Source organism: Rhinolophus sinicus, linkage group LG01 (genome assembly GCF_036562045.2).
Source record: "Rhinolophus sinicus isolate RSC01 linkage group LG01, ASM3656204v1, whole genome shotgun sequence".
NCBI classification, from domain to species: Eukaryota; Metazoa; Chordata; class Mammalia; order Chiroptera; family Rhinolophidae; genus Rhinolophus; species Rhinolophus sinicus.
In genome coordinates, this window is record NC_133751.1 from 1,547,930 (window position 1) to 1,572,007 (window position 24,078).

Consider the following 24,078-nt stretch of genomic DNA (forward strand, 5'->3'; position numbering starts at 1 on the left):
ATGTGGAGTCATGGCCCATGGGACCTGGGCAACCAGGGGAACACACATGCCTGGCTTTTCTGCTCCAGAGGCTCCAGCCACGCCATCCCCTCCAGCTGGGTGCCCACCTTCTCATCTGTCCTCAGAGTTCGGCCCCCACTTGCACATCAAGACCCAACTCCGGTCACGTCTTCCAACACCCCCGAGTCACCAGGGAGGTGAACCCTCTCCTGCTCTGACACCATCTGTCCCGCCAGGGCTCAGTGGAGGGTGGTAGGGCTAGGGACCCTGCACAGGTAGAAGCCACTGGAGGTCCCCATGAGATGGCAAAGAGCCACTGAACACCTCCACAGCCAGTGCTTTTGCAGAAGACCTTGTCCTGGGACAAAGGGCGTCCCCCCAGATTCATGTCCCCTAGGACCTGGGAATGGGACCTTGTTGAGACAGCACCTTTGCAGATGTGATCCAGTTAAGTTGAGGTCACACTGGAGGTGTGGGCCCTGATCCAGTGACTGGTGTGTTTATAAGAAGAGGAGAAGGCGTGTGACCACGAGGCCAGAGACTGGAGCCATGCGGCCATAGGCAGGGCACGCCGGAAGCTCCCAGGAGCAGGAAGGGGCAGGGAGGACCCTCCCCTAGAGCCTTCAGCAGGAGACGGCCCTGCTAACACATCAATTTTGGACTCTGGCCCCCAGAACTGGGAGGGAATTAATTTGTTATATAAGCTGCCCAGCCCCAGCCCCTTCGTTACACCCTCAGGGGGCGCTGCCCTGTCCTTTTCTACGGAAATGGCCTCCGCCAGCTGCTCTTTTGTGGCCCTAAAACCTTCCTCCATGGTTTTCAGCACTGCTGACGTGCCCTTCCCGGCCACCCTATCCATGCAAGGAGCCCGGTTCTTCATCGGCAGCCGGAGGAGGACCAAAGGCCTGTTCACGGTAAGTGTAGAGGGGCTGCCTGCCAGCCCTCCCCGCGCCACTGCTGGCAGGGTGGCTGTCACTACGGCCTGCTGTCCTGATGCTCTGGCTTGACAGTTTGCTGGGTGTGGCAGGTGGGAATGGGGAACACTCGGCTCACACACACCAGCCACACCGACACGACCCTGCATCACTGTTCCCTCCTCCGGGCACACGGGTCCCCACTGTACCTCCAGGCCCTACCCTGTGTCCTCTTACTACAGAGAAAGGCCTTCCCCATGCTGAGCAGATGAGCCCATGCCCAGCCCTCCCAGATGCCTCCTCTGGTTGACTCTTCGCTGTAGCCCTGACCACCCTCAGACCAGCTATGTGTTTACTCACTGCCTGCCTCTCCCCTAGAGTGCAGGTGAGGGCACCTTGTTCCATGAGAGTAGGGCCTTTAATTCCCTGTGTGTCCAGTGTCTAGAACCATGCGTGACACATAGCAGGTGCTCTGTGAATATATACTGATGGCATGCTTGGATGGATGGATGATGTATGGATGTGTGGAAGGATGGATGGATGGATGGATGGAAGGATGATGGATGGATGATGGATGGATGATGGATCAATGTGTGGATGGATCCACACATGGGAGGGTGGGTGGGAGGGTGCATGGATGGATGGATAGATGGATGGGTGGATGAGTGGGTGGGTGGATGATTGGATGGATGGATGGATGGATGAGTAATTGGATGGATGGATGGATGGATGGATGGATGGATGGATGGATGGATGGATGGATGGGTAATTGGATGGATGAGTGGATGGATGGATGATTGGATGGATGGATGGATGGATGGATGGATGGATGGATGGGTGGATGAGTGGGTGGGTGGGAGGGTAGATGGATGGATGGACAGACAGACAGATGATAGATGGCTGGGTGGATGGATGAGTAATTGGATGGATGGATGGATGGATGGATGGATGGATGGATGGATGGATGGGCATGTGATAGGATGCACGGGTAGACAGGTAGACAAATGGATGGGTAAGTGAGGCAAGCCAGCCACTCTAGGTTAGTCCACAGAAAAAATTCCTTTGTGGTTTAATTACCTTAGAAGAATGTGCAGTTCTCCAGCGTGCCCCCAGGGCTCCCCCCAGTCCCACTGTCCCCCAAGGCCCTAACGTGCTGCCCTCTCTCTGCAGGGCCTGGTGAGGCAGCTCGTCCTGCTGCCCGGCTCGGACGCCGCTGCACAGCTGTGCCCCTGCAGGAATGCTGACATCGTGCTGTCCATCCCCCCTGTCCTGCAGGGCCTCACGGGGAGGCCGGCAGACAATGAGGTGCTGAAATACCCCTATGGTTAGTAGCCAAAGCTGCCAGCCCCACATGCCAAGGCTTCCTCTTCCTGAGTCTCTGCCTTCTGCCTGCTGCCTGATTTGCCCCCAGAGCAGCATTTGGGGTCCTTTCTCCCCATCCCTCTCTGACAGCCATCCAAACTTCAGCCCCCATCCCAGTGGGGACCCCAAGTTTCGTGAGGTTCATTTTTGTTTTCCATGAACCCCGAGGCCAGAGGGTCCCTGACTTTGCTTTTTCTAGTATGTGTTTGCACCTTCCCAATGTAACTTACAATGTTGAGTTTTATTTAAACCACACCACCAGCTGTAGAGATTCCAAGCCCCCTGCCCCCACCCCCCGAGGAAGTGGGGAGGCAGCCTGACTATCTCCGAGCCTCACAGGTCCAGGGTGCCCCCTCAGGTTGATGACCTTGAGATGCAGTCCTGGAGTCATGTTTCCAAAACCCCGAGCACAAGGAGGAGACGGGGCAGGTGTCCAGCCCCAGGCCTGGGCAGGACACTGTGAGGGTCGAGGATATGCTCTGGCCACTGGGGCTGCAGTACAGATGCGGCTCTGAGGTGGCCACGGAGCATCAGTAGGACATGTGTGCCTGACCTGAGAGGGAAGTATAATTACAGGAAGTGATGGGCTGAGAACCAAGCAAAACAGAAATGTAAGTAAACATGTCCCAGGGAGGTGAGCAAGGCGGCTGTATCACGAAGGGTTTCAGAAGAGCTGGAGGTGAAGGTGAAGACTGCTGTCTTCTGGAGCCGGCAGGGGGCTTTAGGACGTCCTGCCCGTGTGCAGACCCCTGGGGCAGGCCACCTGCTCCTGTCTGAGACCCCGGAGTGGGTCCTTGCAGCCCAGCTCAAAGGCAAAGGCGGGTCCGCCCCTGCCAGGAGCACGTTCCCACCAGACACTCATGCTCCTTGTCCCCCTCCAGAAACCAACATGAAGGTGACGCTGGGAATCCAACCTCCATGCACCAAAGTGGAGGACTCCCAGTTCTGGTTTGATGCTGGCCGGAAGGGGCTGTACCTGTGCGTGGGCAGCGAGTGGGTCTCTGTGTTGGCAGGTGAGGCGGGCTGGGCAGCCATGACTGGGGCTCTAGTGACGGAGGGTGTCTGCTCAGAACAGGGAACGACCCCACCCAGAGCAGTGAGCCTATGTATTTAACTGGAACTGCGTGCCCACTGGGCACGACACGTGGGCTGGCAGGGTGTGTCATTTCCCCTCATCCCCGACCAGGGAAGAGCACGGGACTCCCTGGGGGCTGGCCTGGCTCGTGGGGCCCACTCGTTGTCTTCACATCCAGTGTGCCCTTGGATGCAGGAACCGCAGGGTGGTACTGCTGTAGCAAGCCCTTGCATCTGTCCATCCCTGTTGTGGGAAGGGCGAGTGGAGGGGGCCATGGGTGCTCCCGGCAGGGTGTCTGCAGGGAAAGGGAATTGGCTCCAGCTGGGCCCTTCGCAAGATCCTGAGTCTACCCTCTAGTTTAGGGCACAGCCTTTTGTGGCAGCAGTGAGCGTGGGAAATGTCTCATAAGGACTGGACACATGGGGTCCTCCCCGTGAGTGTCACTGGGGGCCCTACAGACCCATGAGGGTGGACCTGCGCCCATGGTCCTCGCCAATGCCCCAGGGTCACAGCTCAGGGCTGGGGGTCACACTCCCAAGACTCCTCCGGGCTTCCGTTCTGGGAAGTGTTAACCGGTCTCACCATCTCTGTGACAAGCCAAAGAGAAACTGGACTACGTGGAAGAGTACCAGAGCCTGCACACCAACTCGGAGACGCTGGGCCTCGAGGTCTTCATCATCCCCGAGGCCGGGCTCTTCATGGCAACGGCCAATCGGAAAACCACGTCCGCCATCTACAAGTGGATGGACGGGAAGTTCGCCTCGTACCAGAACATCCCCACGCAGCAAGCACAGTCCTGGAGGCACTTCACCATCGGGAGAAAGGCAAGTCCGCTGTGGGTGACTTCCTCAGTCCTTTCTAAGCTGGAAAACCGCACAGAGTCTAAAGGTTGGGGCTCCTTACATAGATCCGACAGGAAAAAGCATTTCTGCTGCTTCCAAAGCCTTCCAGGTTCCCAACATCATTCACACTCACATGCTTACGTAGCTGTGTCTCTAAATCCAGACTGTGACATTGAGAAAGTCTGTTGGCTCCCTACGTGACAGAAGAAAGGTCATTTCTAAGATGCCACCCAGTTCTCTGTAGACCCATCAGTACTAAATTAAAAACTTGTTGTGGTCTTTTGGACCCCTTAACGATGCAGAAATAATTTCAGAATGGCAACACAAACGTTGAGGTCATGCTGTGTCCAGACAGAGGGGGACAGGCATGGAGGATGAGACCTGGGCCCCAGGGGCCCTGGGGTGTGAGACTCTGTGGGCAGCCCCCCCTCTGGTCAGGGCTGCACTGAGCAGAGGGCCCGCAGGTGGAGGGTCTCAGAGATGCCATCCCCACCCCTGTCAAGATTAATCTTGTCTACCAGCTCCTTCTTGGGGATACCTTCTGTAACGCAGGGACTCAGCTCCCGCTCCTGGCAGGTGAACGCAGGGTATGGTGAGGCCGAAAAGGAACACCCACAGAGCCACAGGTAGGGGGTTCATACCACTATATTCTCAACGGCGGCTGGTGGAGACACAAGAAGCAAACATCCGCCAGTACCCCAACAAGTGGTTTTCCTGCACCCCAGTCTCACTGACTGCTGGGCAAGACACAGGAAGTAGGATCCACACAATCTGTACCATCTGCAATCCGCACTTGCTAGCGTAACCACAGCACTTATATACAAAACAATAGTGGCTAATGGCCAACTGATCACAGCTGATGACCATCTACTACCCGAGCCAGCACCTTTCCATATGAGGCTGAGAGCCTGGAAACTGCTCTCTGGGACTCTGTCCCTACACCTTCCCATGCTTGTCCCCCAAATCATTCACTCACCAACACATGTGTGCTGGGTACGGTGCTGCCTGCCCCTTGGCCCACCCACAGGGGACAGACAAGCCCTGCCCCCATGCCCCTGGCATCCACTGCAGTCCTTGCTCCAGGTCCAGCGTGGTGAGTGAATGACTCACTCTCTGGTTATTCGGTTGATGACATTTCAAAGGTGTTTATGTTTGTATTATAAAACATGATAACTTTACATCAAAGAAAAATTGGGAAATTCTGAAAAAGAGGAAAATCTGTCCAGTCACCCAAGGAGATGCAGGGTTTACTGGGGTACTCACATTTCCAGGCCTGGTAACAAAAACATTTTTGTGACAAAGCTTTTCCTGGGTTCGGGAGAGAGAAAGGGCAGTGGCAGGCTGGCGGACTCGGACATGATTGAAGGTCTTAAATGTGAGGAGCAGATGTGGGCAGTCGGGGCTGCTAGCCCACCGAAGCCAGCAGTCACGGAGGGGGTGCTCAGCCAGTTCCACGTCCTCCGGGCAGAGACACTGACGTTCAGAAGCCTTTCGCGCCAGAGCCTGGCGCCGAGCAGGAGAACCAAGTGCCCCGGGTCCTATCTTTCAGGTCTTCCTGGCTGTGGCTAACTTTGACCCGAATGAAAAGGGTCAGGAGTTCTCCGTCATTTACAAATGGAGCCAGAGAAAGCTGCGGTTCACACCCTACCAGAGGGTTCCTACCCACAGCGCTCGGGACTGGGAGGCCTTTGAGGTGGCTGGGGAGCACTTCCTGGCCGTGGCCAACCACCGGGAAGGTAGGGGCCGTGGCCTTCAACCCGGAAGGGAACTGCTTCGGGTGGGGCATGACTCACCTGCCCACTCATTTTGCTCCCATTAAAAGTGACAATAAATCACACCAGCACAAGTCCTCAGGTTTGCCCACCTGATGGTGGCCTCTAAGGGTGAACACACCTGAGCACCTCCTCACCTGTCCAGGTAGGAAGACAGACATGTGTTCTGTACCTGCCCACATGGAAATGTGGGGCACCTGGCTGCACAGACTGCCTCGTTTGAAACTAACTGACTCACTAGCCAACCAACCTCCCCTTGGGGAGGTGTGGCTGACACAAGCGGTAAGGTGAGCTCTCTGAGCAGGAGGCCCAGTGTCAGTCTGGGGGAGCCGCTGGGAGGGCCAGACACTACTTCTCCGAGAACAGGTTCACCTGTCTGTACCCAAAGTCCATGTGACGCATGTGTGCGGCGGACAGGACGGCCAGGAACAGGCAAACGTCATCCTGGGCCAGTGACTGTCCTGAGTGACCAAGAAGAGCCTTCCCCATCCTGTGGCTCGAGGGCTGCACAAGGTCCAAGGCCCCAGACAGCCATGTGAGGTGTCTCTAGCTCAGGCCGTGGGCAGATGCCATTAGTCAGAGTTCACCTGAGTCTGAGACCCTCCAGGGAGCTCTGTGGGGGGCCTGGGGAGGAGTCCCCCCACCCACTGATGGACAGGGGACCTCACCAGTGCCTCTCAGTGTGAGTGAGTGCTCCAGGACAGGCTGGCCCAAAGGGGGCTCCAGGAGCACAGTGCCTGACCTGTGGGGGACAGTGGGAGCGAGGGGACACCGGGCAGTGTGAGAGGTGAGGCTGGAGGTGCAGTGGGGCGTCCCACCTCCAAGAACCTGGAGTTATTGGAAGGGGGGGCCGCTGAGGGTGTCCATCTGAGCGGGGGTGGAGGAATGGCCCATGAAGGGCATCGCCGCTGGGGAGTGACGGGTACAGAAGGGAGCAGGACCAGCCAGAGCGGCCCTCGGCCTGGCTGGATGGCAGGCCAGGCTGAGGGGCCCTGGGCAGTGTCGGGCCACGGGGAGGAAGTCTGTGTCCCCTCCCTCAGTGCAGCTGCTTGGCTTCCAGGTGACAACCACAACATCGACAGCGTCATCTACAAGTGGAACCCGAGCACACGGCTGTTCGAGCCCAACCAGACCATCGCCACGTGCGGGGCCTACGACTGGGAGTTCTTCACCGTGGGGCCCTACTCATTCCTGGTGGTGGCCAACGCCTTCAACGGCACGTCCACGAAGGTGCAGTCCCACCTGTACGTGTGGCTGCTCGGCTCCTTCCAGCTCTTCCAGTCCTTCCTGGTAAGGGACGACGTGCACCTGTGCACCCGCCTTCTATCCCGCATCCGTGCCTGGTGACACAGGACCGGCGGGGACCCCAACCAGGGCCAGCCCGGGTCTGCACTGCCACCCCGTGCCCTCCACCCAGGCACCTCCCCAGTATAAGGCTCCAACGGCAGCCCCTGTCACCCAAAAAGGGCCTGGGGAGCCCTAATATGAGGCAGGGGAGGGAGCCCTGGCTGTTTCCTCCCACTGGCATCACACTGTCCTGGCCGCCCCGCTGTGTGACCTGCCTCTGTGTGGCTGCCAGGCTCCTGCCCTGGGCAGCCAGGCAGCACTCTCCTTCAGACCTCAGTGTCCTCAGCTGGTTCCAGTGGCCACGGGCTGGCTGGGGGGCCTTTGAGGGGAGGCTGCGGAAGTGTTTGTAGTGTGGGGCGGTGCCAGATGCCCCACGAGTTGCATGTGTCCCAGGCTGGGTGATGAGAATGGGCAGGGGAAGCATGGAGGCCGGGTGGGGTGCGGGTGTGGCCACTGCAGGCTCGCGGGTGGGTCTGGCTGCCGTCCATTCTCCTCACAAAGTGGGGGGAACTCTGTCTCCACGTGATGGAGAGGCCGTCACTGCCAACACCAGCGGGAGACTCCTTCCTCCCTCACATCCTTCTGGAACATGCCTTTGCTCACTTATGTGTCCCTCCTTCACCAACAAAAGTGCTTTGAGGGCCCTTGAGCCTCAGACAGTGACTGCTCAAGTGTCCCTGTCCCCAGCGAGGGTGGCAGTCATGGGTGGAGGAGGGAGCAGAGCAGGGGACCCACCGCCCCTCCTGTGGGCTCCAGGGAGGGCAGCCACGTTTGCTAAGCAGTCCTGCATTTGCCAAGGGGCTGGTGGGGGTTTGTGCTGGAGTGATTGACGGCAGTCCAGAACATTCCAGCCGCACCATCTACACAGATGAGCCTGGAGGTGGCACGAGGTGGAGGCGGCATGTTTGTTTGCAAATAAGAGGGGGAAGATGATGTGGAGGAGTCGGGAGTCCTGGAGCTCCCACACACACGGAGAGAAATGAGAGCAGTGCAGGAAGCAGAGGGCCTGAGCGCTAAGGGCTGGCCCGGCCCCCGGAGGACACCATGCCATTAATGTCCTTCATTCAGTCACTGGAATTGCACCGGGGCCACCAGGCCCGCTGAGGGCTGGGCACGGCTGTCCAGGTATCCACACACGCCCGACAGCACACACAGTGCAGCCCCGACAAAACCAAGTTCAGGGCCCCAGCTGCTCCTCTGCATGTCAGGTCGGCTCCCTGGGCAAGTGACACTAGGACAAGCCCAGAGAGAGGGTACGGGAGCTGGCAGGAGGGGCAGCCCAGGGCCTATGGGTGCCCGTGGGAGGGTGGGAGGCAGGCGCTAAGAGAGCAAGAGCCACTCTACTGACCCTCCAGCTACTGTGGGCATCAGGCTGTGGGGGCTGTGACCCAGGTGACCCCAAGTTTCATGGCATGAGGAGGTCAATAGCCAGGGAGCTGTTTCCTGAGACATGGTTGGGGGCGGGGGTATGCTGGAAGAAGCCAGACTGGGGTGAGGTGTGACCCCTGCAGCCATCCACTTTCTAACGGTCTCAGTCTTGGGAGGTGAGTAGTGACAGTGGTTCAAGCTTGCTGAGCAATGGTCTCATAAAGCGCCTGTGCCACGAGTTTAACCGCTTCTCCCACTCAGGCCTCCAAGCCGCCCTGTGAGGTAACTTCTGCCACCAGACCCCTCTTACCCGCGGGAAACAGGCATGGAGGTTCTGGGAGTTGTTCTGGGCAGAGTGGGGTGCTGCTGCCTCCAATACGAGCTCCTGACGTGATGTTTGTCACTGCCGTGGTATCGTACGGGTGCCCAGACATCCCCGGTTAGATAAGCATGTGGCTTGGGTACGTGTACACACTGATTTGAGAGTATTCAATAATGGGCTGGCAGGGGGTCCCCAAGGGGTGGCCAAACCTCCGACTCGGGATTAGACCGCAGGCCTGTCGGACTGGATGTGCAAAGTGGCAGGAGCTGGAGGTGGGCTGGGCCTGCAAACCTGAGTGGTAAAATCAGGTTCCCAAGGGGCCTGGACAGCAGGGCCTGGACGAGGACGTGGCATCTGCAGAGTGAAGGGGCTGAGTAGAGGTCTGGGCAGCAGATGGTGGCAGGTGGACGGCAGTGTGCGTGGGAAGCCCAAGGGCTCTAAACTAATCGCATGTGGGTCTGCAAAGCTTGAGGGGTGTGGGCTGCCCTCCGGGGCCGCGCCAGCCGAGCAGGGCTTTGCAGTGTTGCGTATCTGCAGCATCCAGGCAGTCCGGCCAGAATCTGGGAGGGGTTGGAACCTGTGGCAGGAGGGACGATCGGAGCAACTGAAGACTTCGTTCTGAAAGGAGATTCGGTGATTGTTTCCCAGTTTGTAAGGGATGAGCGGGGACAGGACAGACCTCTGTGGGGTCCTGGCAACAGGCTCCTGCAACCTGGCATAGAAAGCACAGCACATGGCTTCTGGTGAACCACGCAGGTCGTTGGCAGGGCTGTCAGACTGTGCCTGGGGTACGGAGAGAGGCCCTGTAGGAGGTGGAGACTGCAGTTTGGGGGTTATTCTACAGGTACCAACACTGTGACCCTAAATCTCCTACATTTGAACAAGAAGGTACAACACAACAAAAGACCAATTTAGGAGGGTCATCAAGGGCCCCAGCCAGAGGCCCCAGGTCCCCAGGGCACAGCCTGCCATCCTTACCACTAAACAGACTCAGACAACTAAGGGTCTCCAGGTGCTAGACAGGAGACTGAAACACAGAGGAGTCGGCAGAAAGATCATGTACCCACAATAGGAGAAACAGCTAGTTCTAGAAACAAGAGTATTTAAAAATTATGATTGTCTTCGGAATTATCCAAGAGGATATCACACTCATGAGGTAAGTACGGATGCCGTGAACAGGAACGAGTCCAGGGAAATGAAAACGCGATTGCTGGCATGACAAGACCCTCCAACACGACTGGGAAATAAAGGTAAGGAAATCTTCTGGAATGTAGAACAGAAAGAAAAGATAGACTCCATCAGGAGATCTGAGAGCCGGCTAACCAGAGTTCTAGAAAGAGCGAAGGGGGAGAAGGCAGCAATGGAATTACCAAAGAAAAACCCTAAGATCTCTGGGACATGAACCTGCAGATAGAAAGGGCACTGAGACCTAGGGGACGAGAGCCACACGAAACTCACCAGGAAGAAACCTGTGGACACAGAGGACAGAGATCTGCTCTCACTCCCCAGCCTGGGAGGGCATGTGCTCACTTGTGCTCGACGCCCATTGGCTGGCACCTGTCACCTGATCCAGCCTAGCGGCAGGAGGCACTGGGAAATGTGGGGAAGCCCCTGGAAGGCGACAAACGTGGGAGTCACCCCGGGCACGAAACCAGAACGGGAAGTGGTGGCTCCAGCCATTGATGGTGGTGACCCCAGAATGAGAACCAGTGTCTGTTCTAGAGCCTGTCAGCCCTGGGGGCTCGGTGGGAGCACCCCGGGGGGAGGGTGACGAGACATGACGGGGACTCCGTGGAGACTCATGGGCTGGACACCTCAAGGAGTGATGGAAGCACAGACTGCAGTGGAAAGACACTCGGGTGGGACCCCCAGGAGAGCCCTGAAGACGTGACAATCACAGGAAGCGGCTTCAGGGAGCAGGAGAGAGAACAGGCTCCTGGGGGGCGGGGGGGGACCAGTGAGGAGCTGGAAGACATGGCTGTGTGCCAAGATGCTTTGTCCCCAAAAAGGGAAGAAGAGGGAAGAAGGGAGGGAGGAGTTTCGGAAGATGCAACTAGGAACTTGTTGAAAAGCAGTTCCGCACGTGAAGTGAGCCATACGGCGCGTCTGTTTGACCCCTGGGAAAGCATGGAGATCATCCTGCCATTGAAGCAACCCTGGCCACGGCCTTGGCTCTGCGAGAAAGATGTTACGATGTGGCCAGGACCACTGGAGGGAACAGCTTGGAGGGAGAAGGCGAGGTGGTGGAAGGAGGGTAGAGGCCCTACACCTTCACCCTGGATGCAGGGCATGAAGAGAGAATGCCAGCGCTGCCCTCCAGGAAGCAGAGGGTCTCCCTAGACCATGGGCAGGCTGCTGCTCCCGAATAGGCACAACCCCATGGCCCTGGGCTCGGGACACGCTTTTCTCCATTCCCGACAGCCTCAGCCAGAACCCCTGGAATTTCTACTGGTGGCAACCTTTCTTGTTCCCCTTCTTGAAAAGCCTTTCTGCCATTTACAGAGATTTATGGAGGGAGGTCTGTGGCTGCACGTACTCAGCTGGCTTGTGAGCCATCTGAGACCCATTTACCAGATGAGAAAACTGAGTCTAGGAAGTGAGAGGACCTGGCCGGGACAAATGGTGGTGAGTGGAAAGGCCAGTTGTCCACAGGTGTCCTTGTGCCCACTTGCGGTCCCTCCTCCAGGCCTGTGCCATCCAGGTGGATCCCAGTCTGTGCCCTTGGACGAGCTTACACACTGAGCTGCCTCCTCCCCTCCTGGTGTGTGAGACCCACGCTACCGGCCCTTCATCAAAAAGCATCAGGACAGACGCTGCGCCTCGCTGAGCAGACTCACCTGGGTCTTCTTCACCTGCTCTGGGGGCAGGTGGGAGGCAGTCCTGGAATGTGGTTACAGGACTCCATCCTGGGTGACGTCAGTGGTGGTAGACAAGCCGGCCTGGAAGGTGGCAGCCACTCTGCATTTTCAGGCGGCATCTGAGAGCTGGCTCCAGTCTGTGCCAAGCCCTGGACACACAGGCATCCTCAGAAGGGAGGCCAGAAGCAGAGGGGCACAAACAGGCCAGCTGAGCCAAGGCAAGGCCTCATCCAGGCTATGTGACCCTCAGGAGAGCCAAGGGGCCTACAAGAAGCCCCAGTAGCAGATGCACAGTGGCCGTGACACAGCGCCTCTCCAGCCCCAGGGCCAGGACTGGGGGGTTGCTAGGGTGGCTCGGGGCTCTGCAGACGGCCAGGGAGGGCCCTGCCTGGAGGCAGCCTTGTAAAAGCCACATCTCTTCACACTTCGGTAATGCCTGAAACCCACCAAATTCCACTTTCATGGTTTGCCAGCATTTTCCTATTGTGTTTAAATGCTTTCGGCCCCGGACATGCCTCAATGTGTTTACTGTTTAGTTTGGAGTTTTGCAACACCTTTCCTGACCGTGAGCGTTGGAGCAGGAGGGGCAGGGTGCTCAGAGAGCGTGTGCCGGGACAGGGGCTGCCAGCAAAGGGAGTCCTTTCTGAGTGCTCGGCCGGCTGGCGAGGCTCGGGTGGGTGTTTGCAAAGCTGTTTGCACAGACCACGAGGAATCCAGGCCCCAGTGGGAGTGGGAGGCCGGCTGCCCACCCAGCGACACGTTCCTCTGCCCTGCCCCCTGGCTCTCCCCACCTCTCCCACCAGGAATCCTAGAACCCTCTCCAGGTGGCAGACACCCAGGCTTCTACCGCTGGTCTTCTCCCTCTTGGACCAAAGGAGGCCCGAGCTGGTGTGTCCAGGAGGGAGCGGCTCCGTCCAGGGAGACCCAGACTTCAGCTGCTGGGGTTTTTGCTCCCTGAGTGACAGCTGTGGGGTTGTGGTCATGTCGTCAAATAGAGGGGATGGGGCTAAGGAGGGGTAGGTAAGCGACGGGAGAGGGGAGCCGCTGACCAAGGTTCTCAGTTCGGGTTCGTGGCCTGGGAGGCTAGGCTGATGGATGTGTCGCTGGCAGACATGAGAACCCAGTGCGGCGAGGGGCCTGGGGCAGGAGGGCGGCTGTGTGCCCAGGGGCCCCAGGAGAGGGTCAGTGAGGAGGGGAGGCCTGGTGGTGCAGCAGAGTGGCTGGCGGTGTGCGGGTGGCATGGTAGCTGCAGGCTTGTTGGAAAGTCTCCACCATGTGTAAACGTCCAGAAACAAATGCAAAGAAAGGCAAGAAAGCTGGGTGGAGATCCCCATCTGTAAGAGGGGTGGTGTGGAGGCCACGTCGTGGTCGGCACTGCCCAGCGTGACCTGCCCAGGTGCTCAGAGGACAGGCCTCTGCCTCCAGTGACCTCTGCTTGTTGTGTGAGGCAGCAGCTGCCAGTGGTCCAGGCAGGTGAGGGAGGGGCACGGTTTGGAGGGGCTGCTGGCTGGGGGCAGCTCGGAGGGGTACCCAGTAGTTGGCTGGGAGGTGTGCTGCTCTCTGCAGCCTCCTGGGACGGGAGCCTCACCCACCTTAGGCAACTGCCTGCAGTGAGGATGGCAGCAACCCCTAGGGTCCTTTGGGGGCCACCTGCCTTCTGTGTGGCAGTGCCCCAGCCTCCCCCTCCCTCGCCCCAGCACTTCCAGGCCAGATTCTTGTTCCATCAAAGCCGGGACCCAAGGCCTCCTTGCCCACACTGATCCGCTGATCACCGGGGGCCCTCCCACCCTCGAGGATGGTTGTCAGGAGCTCCGGGTGCTTCTGGCCACACCGTCCTCCCCACAAGGTGCTCCTGAGCCCCTGGCACCATGCCAGGGCTGGCAGGGCAGCGCTCCAGGGGAATTCCACTCGGAAGGAGGGAAGGAGGGGAGGGCCTGCCCAGCCCAGCAGGTGCCTGGCCGCCTGGGCTCTGGTGCCAGGCAGGGTTTGGCAAGGCCGTTTGATGTGGGGATTTCTTCTTCTCCCCCGAATGAGTCCTAATGCGCTTAGAACCCAGGAGTGGGCTGACAACAGGCCCCAGGCCCATACACCCCTGCCCGGGCTGCTGCAGACTCTCCACCCTCTCAGCTCCCAGTGGGAGGAGCCTGGCCTCTGGCTGAGGGCACAGGTGTTGGCCCCACTCTCTAGGGCTTCTGGCAGCCTGGTGTGGGGACAAGGGGTCATTGACAGCCCGTGACGGTGACCCAGCGAGGCCCCATTCAGGTCTCTGCCAGCCTGTGGACAGATAAAATACAGGATGCCCGGTTCAATTTGAATTTCACAGAAACAATGAATAGTTTTTTAGTAAAAACATGTCCCGAGTATTGCATGGGATACATAGACAGAAAAATCCTTGTTTCTCTGGAATTTACATGGAATGAGGGGCCTGCATTTGTTGTTTCAGGACCCTGACCTGGCCGAGCACACAGAGCAGAGGTAGGATGACAGCCCCTGAGCCAGGCTCTCCTGGACCCTCCATCCAGACTCAGTACCGCTGGCCACGCTCTCCTCTCTCCTTCCCACCTCAGGACTCTTCTCCTAGTGCTCCCTCCACAGCCCCCCATCTGTTCGCCCTCCATGCTGGGGTTCAGGATAAGTGAGTAGTCTCAGAATCGAGTACCTCAGAGCTGAAGGAAACTGACTATCTGAGGAGGCCCCTCAGACAGCTTCTTGTTCCTGTACTGTGTGGGCGTGCCCGTGTGCACATGTGCATGCGAGGTGTGTATGTGTGCATGTGTGTGCACCCAGGTATGTCCATGCGTATGCACATGTGTGCGTGCAGGCATGTGCCTTTACATGCGTGCATGCAGACATGTGCATTTACATGTGTCACATAGGTGTGTGCATTTACGTGTGTGCACACGTGTTTGGTTTCCCACTGACATGGTTTGCCCAGCATGGGTCTGAAGAGCCCATGATCTAACAGTCTGATGTCTCCTGTTTGGTTTCTGCCCAGTCACAGCTGGCATGTCTGTAGCTCTCCGTGAAGTCACAGCTGGCATGTGTGTAACTCTCCGTGCCGCGTGGGTCTTCATCCTCTGTGAAGCGGCCACAGAGCAGAGGGTGCTGAAGGCCCCTCACCCCCAGGGTCTCTGAGCCCACTCAGAAGTTGTGGGGTAGCCCTGGGGGCAGAATGTGTGAGGGGAGAACACGCTAATCCAGGCCTCAGCCAAGCTTCTGGCTCCAGTGAGGGGACAGTGACCACCAGGTGTCCTTGTCCTAGTGAGTCTTACTTTTAGCTTAAACTGACTTGTTTCCGCTCCTCAGGACGGGTCCACACCTGTTTCTAGAGCCCCTGGCTTTGAGCCCAGGCTTAGGGGCCCCCCAGGAATGTTCTCAGCCAGCAGCCAGGCCAGCTGGGCTGGGGCGCAATGGCTCCCTCTGCTGGGCATGGAGAAAACACTGCCAAGTCTGGCCAGACTTTTTTCTTTATAATACCTGCCACCCACCAGCCGGGCACCCAGACAGGCAGGGGTCAAGCAGAAGGGCCAGGCGGCACACCCTGAATTTACAAGCATGGAAATGACGTGCAAGTGGGTGACTGGCGTGCCAGGGACAGGGCGCGTCCTCAGAGGAGACGTCAGATAAGCACATGTTAAGGGGCACGTCATCCACCCCCCCCAGGTTCTGCCTGCTCTCGGCCCTTCTCCAGAACCTTTGGGTGCTTTGTTTAACCATCCAGAGCATACAATTGCGGGTCAGTCTAACAGAAAGTCAGGAGGCTAAATATCTAAAGACAGTTTCAAATGCAAAGTCTGTCACTGGAGCTTCTGCTGCCCTCACCAGCCTGGGGGGACAGAAGGAGTCAGCTCAACCCCCCTCTGCGCAAGTGGGAGCTGAGACACCAGCTGCCCCCACAGGCTGTGGTCCATGGCCCCCAAGAGCGTTTGCACACTCTTGTGTCAGCCACAGGCCCCTGCGACAAGGGGCTGCCACGTTCTCCCGCTCCCCCTGTGGCCTGTCGTCCTGTGTGGTCACCTGCCCAACCTCTGCCTGCACCTGCCCCTTGTTTTCCCAGGAAAATGTCTCCTTTCATTTCTGCCCCCACCCTCTCTCCTCAGGGCTCAGGCCAGGGCCTAGGTCTGGCTTTCTCCCGTCCTCTCCCTCTCTACGCACACACACCACCATTATCCCAAAATGCTGACCATAAACGACATGAACAGGACGTGGGCTTCACATGCAAATCCACTTGTGCAGCTTGAGGTCTGAGGCAAAGGCTCTGCAGCTGGCCATCTGTGCAGAAGTCCAGCCCTGCTGACCCTGCACACCTCACCCTCGAGGGTGACAAGTGATAAACACAGGGACAGCATGCACAGGAGCTCAGAGATGGGACTGTTGAAGGAGCCAAAGGCGAACCTCAGGCAGGAACAGCACATAGTAAGGAACACGGAGCCACCTAGGGGTTGCTTCGGAGTCTAGAGCCAGAATGGAGGAAGCAGGGAGGGCTCCCTGGAAGAGGTGTTGTGGCAGCTGGACCTCGCAGGATGGACAGCGCAAGGGTGTGGGGGAGTGGGCGGCACTGAGGACTAAGAAGCAGTCACTGCAGCTGGCACAGTTCAGGAAGAGGCACAGTTGGCACTCAGGTGCGTAAAGGGCAGTGGTTGTGGATGGGAAAGTGAGCCCCTGCCGTCTGGGCCGGGGGCGCCGCGGCTGCACCAACGTGTGTGGGCGTCAGATGGGGCCTCCGGCGGCACTTGGCCATTTCTGCGGATCTCTGTTCACACGTGCTCTCTGCACGCCTTCGCCCCCCAGACGTTCGGCGCCGCAGACTGGGAAGTTTTCCGCATCGGAGACAGGCTCTTCCTCGCGGTCGCCAACAGTCACAGCTACGACGTGGAAATGCAAGTGCAAAACGACTCCTATGTCATCAACTCTGTCATCTATGAGCTGAATGTCAGCGCACAGATGTTTGTCAAGTTTCAGGAGATCACCACTTGCAGGTCAGTGGCTGAGGCCGGTGGCTGCTTAGAAGGGCAGGCGAGGTGGGTGGGGCACAGCGTCACATCAGCTCCTTGCCTCGTCCCCACCTCAGGAGTGGTGCGCAGCACAGATTGCTGCCTGCAGCCCTTGGAGGTGTGGTGTGGCCTGTGTTGCAAACCTTCTCCAGGGCGAGCTCAGTGGTTCTTTGGCTTTGTCATCTGGGCTCTAATGGCTCTCAAATGGTGTGGTTGGTTGGTTTGTTACAATTCAGTGATGTATTAAAGTCACAGATATGTGCAACCATCCCCATAGCTAACTTTAGAGCATTGCATCGCCTTGAAAAGAAACCCCTTCCTTTAGCTATCACCCCTTCCCCACACCCCCAAGCCCCTGGCATCACCGTCGGCCTCCTGTTCTGGTGGATGTCCCTATGACGGACATTCCTATGAAGGGATATGTACCATGTGACCTCTTTCACTCAGCATCACGTTTTCAAGGTCCCTCCAGCTGGAGTACATGTCATTGCCTCATTCCTTGTTCGGCCAAAGGATCTGCGTCGTCCGGATGCACCACATCTCATTCACCCACCAGATGGACATGTGGGTCGTTTCCACCTTTTGGCCACATGGTGTGGTTCTGAGGATAAAAGTATACTTCAGATTACTGTCAGGGCCACCACCATTATGCCACTTCAAGGAAGAACGTGGCCACTCTGTACCCCGTCTCCCTTCTGGGCTAAGCCAGGCCGGCCTCTGATTTCAGGCAGTGGAGTCAGAACTGCGGTTTGCATCTTGTCCACGGCCTTGCTTTCAGAAGCCAGTTACACCTGGAGGCATGACACACATGGAACCACACGCTGTCCCAGCGCCCACAGCTGCCCCTCACAGGCCGTTCCTCACTGAGCATGGTTGTGGCCACCTCTTTAGAGCCGAATCATAACTGGCCATGGCTGGAAGTGGCCCAAGACATCTGGCCAACGGAAGAAGGAAGGAGTGAGGGGCCCCAAGGCCCTGCTGGCCTCGGCCTGCCCCTTTGTGTCCCCAGGTACCTCCTGGGTCCCTCATTCCTGGGGTCCTGTCTGAGTACCCTGCTCTAGGCCAGCACCTCAGTTCCCCACAGGGAAAGAACCCAGGGTGGCCTTCTGCCACCTGGCGGGCCACAGCCCTGAGGCTACCAGATGCAGATGCACTGGCCTGGCCTTGGCATCTGAGGAAATCCTGCTAGCTGTGTGGCTTTGGTCTCTGTTTTCTCATCTGTAAAGTGGGCACAGGGCCTGCAGTCATCAGAGGGGCAATGAGGGGGCCATGGGCTGACAGCCCAGAGGGGCCTCCTTGAGGGACAGGGTTCTGGGGAGTTCTTCCAGGAGCCACTAGTCAGATCCCTCGAACTGAGCATCTCTGAGCACAAACGCCCCCTTAGCAAATCCAGGGTACTTGTCTAAGACAGAACCCAGCGTGTTGGTTTGCAACAAGAAACACAACTTCCAAGTGTAGGAGAACGTGTCTGTGTCAGCCCCTGACCAGTGTCTGGGGAGGAACTGGGGGCAAACGGGTGACCTCACTGCCCATGTCCTCAAGTTCCCGCCTCCAGGGTGCTGTGAGCCCTCAGGGCGCGACCCTGAGCTGGGGACTGCTCTCTGATTGTTTCCACCTCTTCCCAGTGAAAGACTTTGCACCCATTTCAGAGCGGCACCATCCACACTTGCTACCCAGGTATCCGAAGATGGAGGAGGGAGAAGCAGATGGGGTCCATGCACACAGTGGGACATCACTCAGCCCTCAAGGGGAAGGACATTCTGACACCTGCTCCTCCATGGATGGATCTGGAGGGCATTCTGCTGAGTGACATAGCCTCATGTGAAATAAGTCACAAATGACCAATACTGTGTGATTCCACTGACAGGAGCTGCCCAGATGAGGCAAACTCAGAGACAGGAAGTAGATGGTGGGGGCCAGGTGCTGGTGGAGGGGATGGGGAGCTCGTGTTGAACGGGGACGGAGTGTCGTTTGGGGAGATGGAAAGTTCTGGAGACGATGTGGTGATGGTTGTGCAGTAATGACAATGTTAACAGTGGACTGTGCATTCAAAAAAGGTTACCTTTTATATTATGCATGTTTTACCACAGTTATAAACTTCAAACAATTGTTTTTAAGGGAACCACTACTTGCATTTCCCTGGAATAGACCAACTCCCATTGTAGCTGAGAAAATCGCCCCTCCTCAGATTTGGGGATTCGGAGAACTGGCTGGAAGCCAGCCCTGAGCTCCGGGTGCCAAGGGCTCAGTGTCCTAATGCCTGCGCCCTAACCCTGTCCCCTGCTCCCGCAGTGCTCTGGACTGGGAGTTTTTCTCAGTGGGAGAAGATTACTTCCTGGTGGTTGCCAACTCCTTCGATGGAAATACCTTCTTGGTAAACAGTATTATTTACAGGTAAAGTGCTGCGAAGGCCGAACCCTTCCTCCCCACCTGCTTCGCCCGGGTGGGCTCACCTTCCCCCGCCTGGTGACCAGGCTCAGAGTGAGTCACAGCCTCGGGCCCTGGGGGTTGCCTGGCACACCTGAGGGCTGGCCACATGTGGGTCCTGCCCCTGGGGTAGCCAGGGGACCAGTGGTCAGGCTGGTGCTCAGGACGTTGGAGTCTGGCCGGGGATGTAGTATGTGGACACAGTCATTTGACAGTTGTTGATACTTTATTCTCTAAGTTCCCACTGGGACTCTGGTAGGTTTCTCCTCCATCAGGACAGTTTAGTGTCCTCATTGTGGCACCTTCATCAAATTCACCTAGGGGTTTTTTCCCGTATTCTAAGCACAACGCCTGGGGCCTTTCGTTTTCATTTCCAGCTGCTTATTGTGACAATTGATTTTTGTGTCTAGCCACCTGACAAAATGGTGTTATCAGTTCTGATAGTTTTCTGAAGCAGTTTGTGGGAGGGTATAAGAATATCACTGCCTCTGCGAATAAAACACCTTCGCCTCTTTACTTTAAATGTCTTTACTGTTTATCTAGTTTTCTTTTTTTTGAGGCTGCCCCCCCCCCCTTTTTTAAAGATTTTATTGGGGAAGGGGAACAGGACTTTATTGGGGAACAGTGTGTACTTCCGGGACTTTTTTCCAAGTCAAGTTGTTGTCCTTTCAATCTTAGTTGTGGAGGGTGCCGTTCAGCTTCAAGTTGTTGTCCTTTCAGTCTTAGTTGTGGAGGGCGCAGCTCAGCTCCAGGTCCAGTTGCCATTTTCTAGTTGCAGGGGGCACAGCCCACCATCCCTTGTGGGAGTTGAACTGGCAACCTTGTGGTTGAGAGCCCAATGGCCCATGTGGGAATTGAACTGGCAGCCTTCGGAGTTAGGAGCACAGACCTCTAACCGTCTGAGTCACCGGGCCGGCCCTAGTTTTCTTAATTAACTAGAAATTCCAAAACAATCTTGAATAGTTCTGCCAACGGCCAACAGAGCTGCCTCGTTGATTTGATGAGAGCAAGCTGAGCGTCACATGGCCTGATGGGACGTGAGCGGTCGTGTCCCATCCGCGTGGTTCCCTGTGGAGTTCTTAGTGCAGGACATGGCCCCTGGGTCTCTGTTCCTCTGTTGGGTAATGATTTGTGAGAGGTTTCGTCGAATTCCAGGGACTAAGGCCTCTGAATGTGTAATTACTTAATATACCACTGGCTGCCAATCATGTATGGTCAAGATTTTTACATCTTTAATGGAAAATGAAGTTGCTCTGTGGTTTTCTTTTGGGGCCTTACCTTTCTTTATCTAGTTCGATATGAAGCATAACTTAATACAGAGGGTGTCAAAAAAAAAATATATATATATATGTTTGAAAACGGAAAACTCTGTGTTAAAATTGTAATACTCATTATATACTGATAATAGAAGATGAGTGCATGTCATATATATATACTTTTTTGGCACCCCCGGTAGATGCAGGCTGCAGTTTTCTACCTATCCCTGTCGGCTGGGATAGTTTCAATAGTAAAATTGATTTATCTATTTTCTTTACGATTAGGTTAAATTCAGTTATAACGCCGTCTGGGCCTGGCCCCTTCCTAATAGTGTTTCTGAAACAGCTTGTCCAGTTTCCCCCCATGGTTATTGGTTTAATCAGGTTTTCTGTCTCTTCTTAAGACAATTTTGGTCCATCCATGTTTTACTAGAAAAACCATCAGTTTTCTTTAGACTTTCTAATTTACTTCTGTAGAGGTTTCCAACATGACAAATTTTAAAATTCATGAGGAACAATACATTTTCAAAGATAGCCAAGAAAATTTGAAAAGGAAGAATAGTGAAAGAGGTCCTGACAGCATGTAAACACCGCAAAGTGACTTTCACCAGAACTAAATCTATAGGTGAAATAGAATACAGTCTAGGAGAAAGCCAACCGTTTACAGTCATTTAACATGATAAATGTTGTATTTCAATTCAATGAAAAAAGTATGGACTACTTAATAAAATAATTTCATATAATTTTCTGTCCATCTGGAAGAAAATCAACCTATAACCCTGCTTCATGTTATCTACAAACTAAATAAGGATTAAAATCTAAATGTAAAAAGAAAAGTTAAGATGACTTTATATAACCTTAAAGTTACACAAGAAGATGTGGAAATTTTAAGTAAGGCTGAAAATAGGTCATCAGGCTGACGACCTACATTTCAACGTTTTAAATGGAAAAAGACATCCTATTCAAAATGAAAACACAAACTGTGTACCACACATGTGACCGAAAAGGAACCCCTACAAAGTAATAAAAGATTTTTTTTTCAACTTGGGAAAATTGGCAAAAGATATGAGCAGGCATTTTCAGAAGAAGAAATGACAAATGTGAATAAACAGATTAGAAGTTGTTTTTCTCAAAGCGCGAGGATGACCCAGGTTCTTTCCTCCATCCATCTGGAAGCGGTGCATGGAACTGGGAGGGGGACGGCCCTTTCTCATCGGGACAGGGATCACCGCAGCCTTTTCAGAAAGTGGTCTGGAAAAATGTTAAAATAGGAGCTACTTGTGCCTTTGATCCAGGCGTCCTGCTGTGGGGATTCCACTTTAGGAAAATGGAACCACCTGTCCATAAATCCCTTTTGAAGGCAAAACCCAGAAACCGCTGACCCTGCAGCTGTCAGAACCACGGCTGGGTTCCGGATCCGAACTGGGGTGTGGGTCGCAGAGCAGTGTGTGAGGAGCCGCTTTGGCTGCTGTGTCCCATGTGGGGACAGTGTGTGTTTGAGCGCGTGTGGGTGGACATCGGCTTGGCCCTGCAGTTAACCCATTGAACCGCCAGGACCCCTTCCTACCCCCACCCCTCCCTTTGGGGCTGCCCCGAGGGCACTGTGGGCTGGGGGCAGGGTCCTGGGTGGATATGAGGAGCTGCAGGGTCGTGGACAGGGCGAACCTCGGGCCTCAGTTTCCCTCTTTGCAGGCTCCTGGCCCAGCTCTGATTATAACGGGCAGCTTGTGCAGCTGGGGCCACGAGGCCCCTCCACGCCAAGCCCAGAGAGGAGCACAGAAGGGTGGGGTGGGGGCCATGGGGTGGGGGAGCAGCCCCTCCTTGCGAGCGGCAGGGGCAAGCCTTCCCCGCGTGCTCGTCCCCGAGGCTGACGTGTCTCTCCCGCAGGTGGCAGGGGTACGAGGGCTTCGTGGCCGTGCACAGCCTCCCGACCTTTGGCTGCAGGGACTGGGAAGCCTTCCGCACCGCGGCCGGCTCCTACCTCGTCTACTCCAGCGCCAAGGAGCCCCTCTCCCGGGTGCTGAGGCTCAGGACGGGCTGACAGGCCCCGGGTCCCCAGGGACACCACTTGCCGGCTCTACCCAGAATGCCGCCCAAGAAGCCCTGAAACCTCTGGAGGGACAAGCTGGGGCGGCTTGGCTTCCTGAGCCATCCTTGGCCCTTGTCCAGTAGGGGGCGTCACCTGTCTGCCCTGGTGGCCATTGCAGCTGGATATAGTGGCCCATGGGCGTTGGGGCAGAGCACAGAGCTGCCCCGTAGGGAATTCGCGTTAGAGGAAAAGTTCATACAATTGTTTACCTCAAAGGCCGCGGGGCGTCGAGGCCTGGCCCGTGCGCCCGTCCACGCCGAGGTGGGGAGCAGGCCTGATGCGTTCGGCACATCTCGTCCCAGCTATTTATTACGCTCTGTCTGTATCGAAATATATTTATGACGCTCTTTACAAAGAGCACACTGTTTCTGCGTGTTTCTGGCGGGGCCTCGACTGCTGGTGAGTGCGTCACAGGCCTTAGGGACATGCCCTCGGGTCCCTAATCACCAGTGTGGGCAGCGGAAGGTGCCTCTCCTCTGCAGGGATGTCGTCTGTGGCCTCAGTTTACCCATGAATGCAGTGAGCATAGGGTTAGATCAGAAATCCCAAGCAGTGCTGGCACGTGTCCTATCTCCTCCCCAAGGCCGCCCCCACGAGAGACCCCATGTTCAGTGGGGCGATCGTGCCTTTGCAGCCTGGCTGCCGCCCCAGGCACTGCAGCTGGTGGGTGTGCAGGATGCATCCTTGGGGCCTGTGCTCACTCTGCTCCTCCCTCCCTGCCCACTGCCCCTGACCTTACACCGGGCAGAGGCCTCCTGCCTCCCTGGGAAGGCTGCCGGGCAGACATGACACCAACCTGGGGACCTGGCTGGGGGAAGGTGGGGCGATGCCAGCACCACCGGCAGGTCTTCATGGTGGGGTGTTGGGGGGGGTGCTCCGTGCCAGAGGCTTTGCTGGAAGGCCTGTGAAGTCCATACAGCCAGGAGACCATGGGTGGTAGCCAGGCCAGGCCCACTGCACTGTCCACTCTGGGTGTGGTGGGGGGGCTGGAGCTCGGCAGCACCAAGGCCCCAGGCTCGGTGAACACTCTGCTGTTGCCATTTCAAAATTCTCAGCGACTTTTGCCCAAGATCACATGCCAGGCACAGTGGCGGCTGCAGGCAGCCTGAGTCCTGGGTTTCCGTGGCTGGGGCCCTGTGGTCGGTTCCATGTGAGGACGAGGTAGGCCCACCAGCCAGGTCGGAGCCCAGGCCAAGCCTCCCACTCCTCAGTGCAGCCAGACTAGGGGTTCTCAGGTCTGGGTCCTCGTGATTCCCAAATGGTGAGATTTTTCTAGAGCCTCCTTCAGGCCAATAAGTGGGCCATGTGCCTTGGGCAGGGCTGGGGCTGACCTCTGACAAGGATGTCCCCTCCTCAGGGAGAACAGCAAAGGGCCAGGAGCGGTGTGGGGTAGGGTCTGGGGCCAGGCCAGGGGACCTGTGAGAGAGGTCCCGGGCTCAGGCGTCCACCAGG

The 24,078-nt window shown here is 56.6% G+C and overlaps 1 protein-coding gene across 2 annotated transcripts in view; it reads left to right on the forward strand.

The window, feature by feature from the left end:
* The window catches only part of TSPEAR (thrombospondin type laminin G domain and EAR repeats), a 116,381-nt gene extending 93,397 nt beyond the window's left edge, over nucleotides 1-22,984 (forward strand). Inside the window, exons 4-12 of one of the 2 annotated variants that reach the window (XM_074324189.1) lie at nucleotides 824-914; nucleotides 2,085-2,238; nucleotides 3,158-3,289; nucleotides 3,949-4,175; nucleotides 5,743-5,929; nucleotides 7,026-7,255; nucleotides 16,652-16,839; nucleotides 19,147-19,248; nucleotides 22,425-22,984. In XM_074324189.1, coding sequence (XP_074180290.1) covers nucleotides 824-914; nucleotides 2,085-2,238; nucleotides 3,158-3,289; nucleotides 3,949-4,175; nucleotides 5,743-5,929; nucleotides 7,026-7,255; nucleotides 16,652-16,839; nucleotides 19,147-19,248; nucleotides 22,425-22,578 — 1,465 coding nt within the window. In that variant the 3' untranslated portion in view covers nucleotides 22,579-22,984. The remainder of the gene's footprint in view (nucleotides 1-823; nucleotides 915-2,084; nucleotides 2,239-3,157; nucleotides 3,290-3,948; nucleotides 4,176-5,742; nucleotides 5,930-7,025; nucleotides 7,256-16,651; nucleotides 16,840-19,146; nucleotides 19,249-22,424) is intronic. The other variant, XM_074324222.1, reaches the window with a different exon arrangement.
* The last annotated feature ends 1,094 nt before the right edge of the window (nucleotides 22,985-24,078 follow it).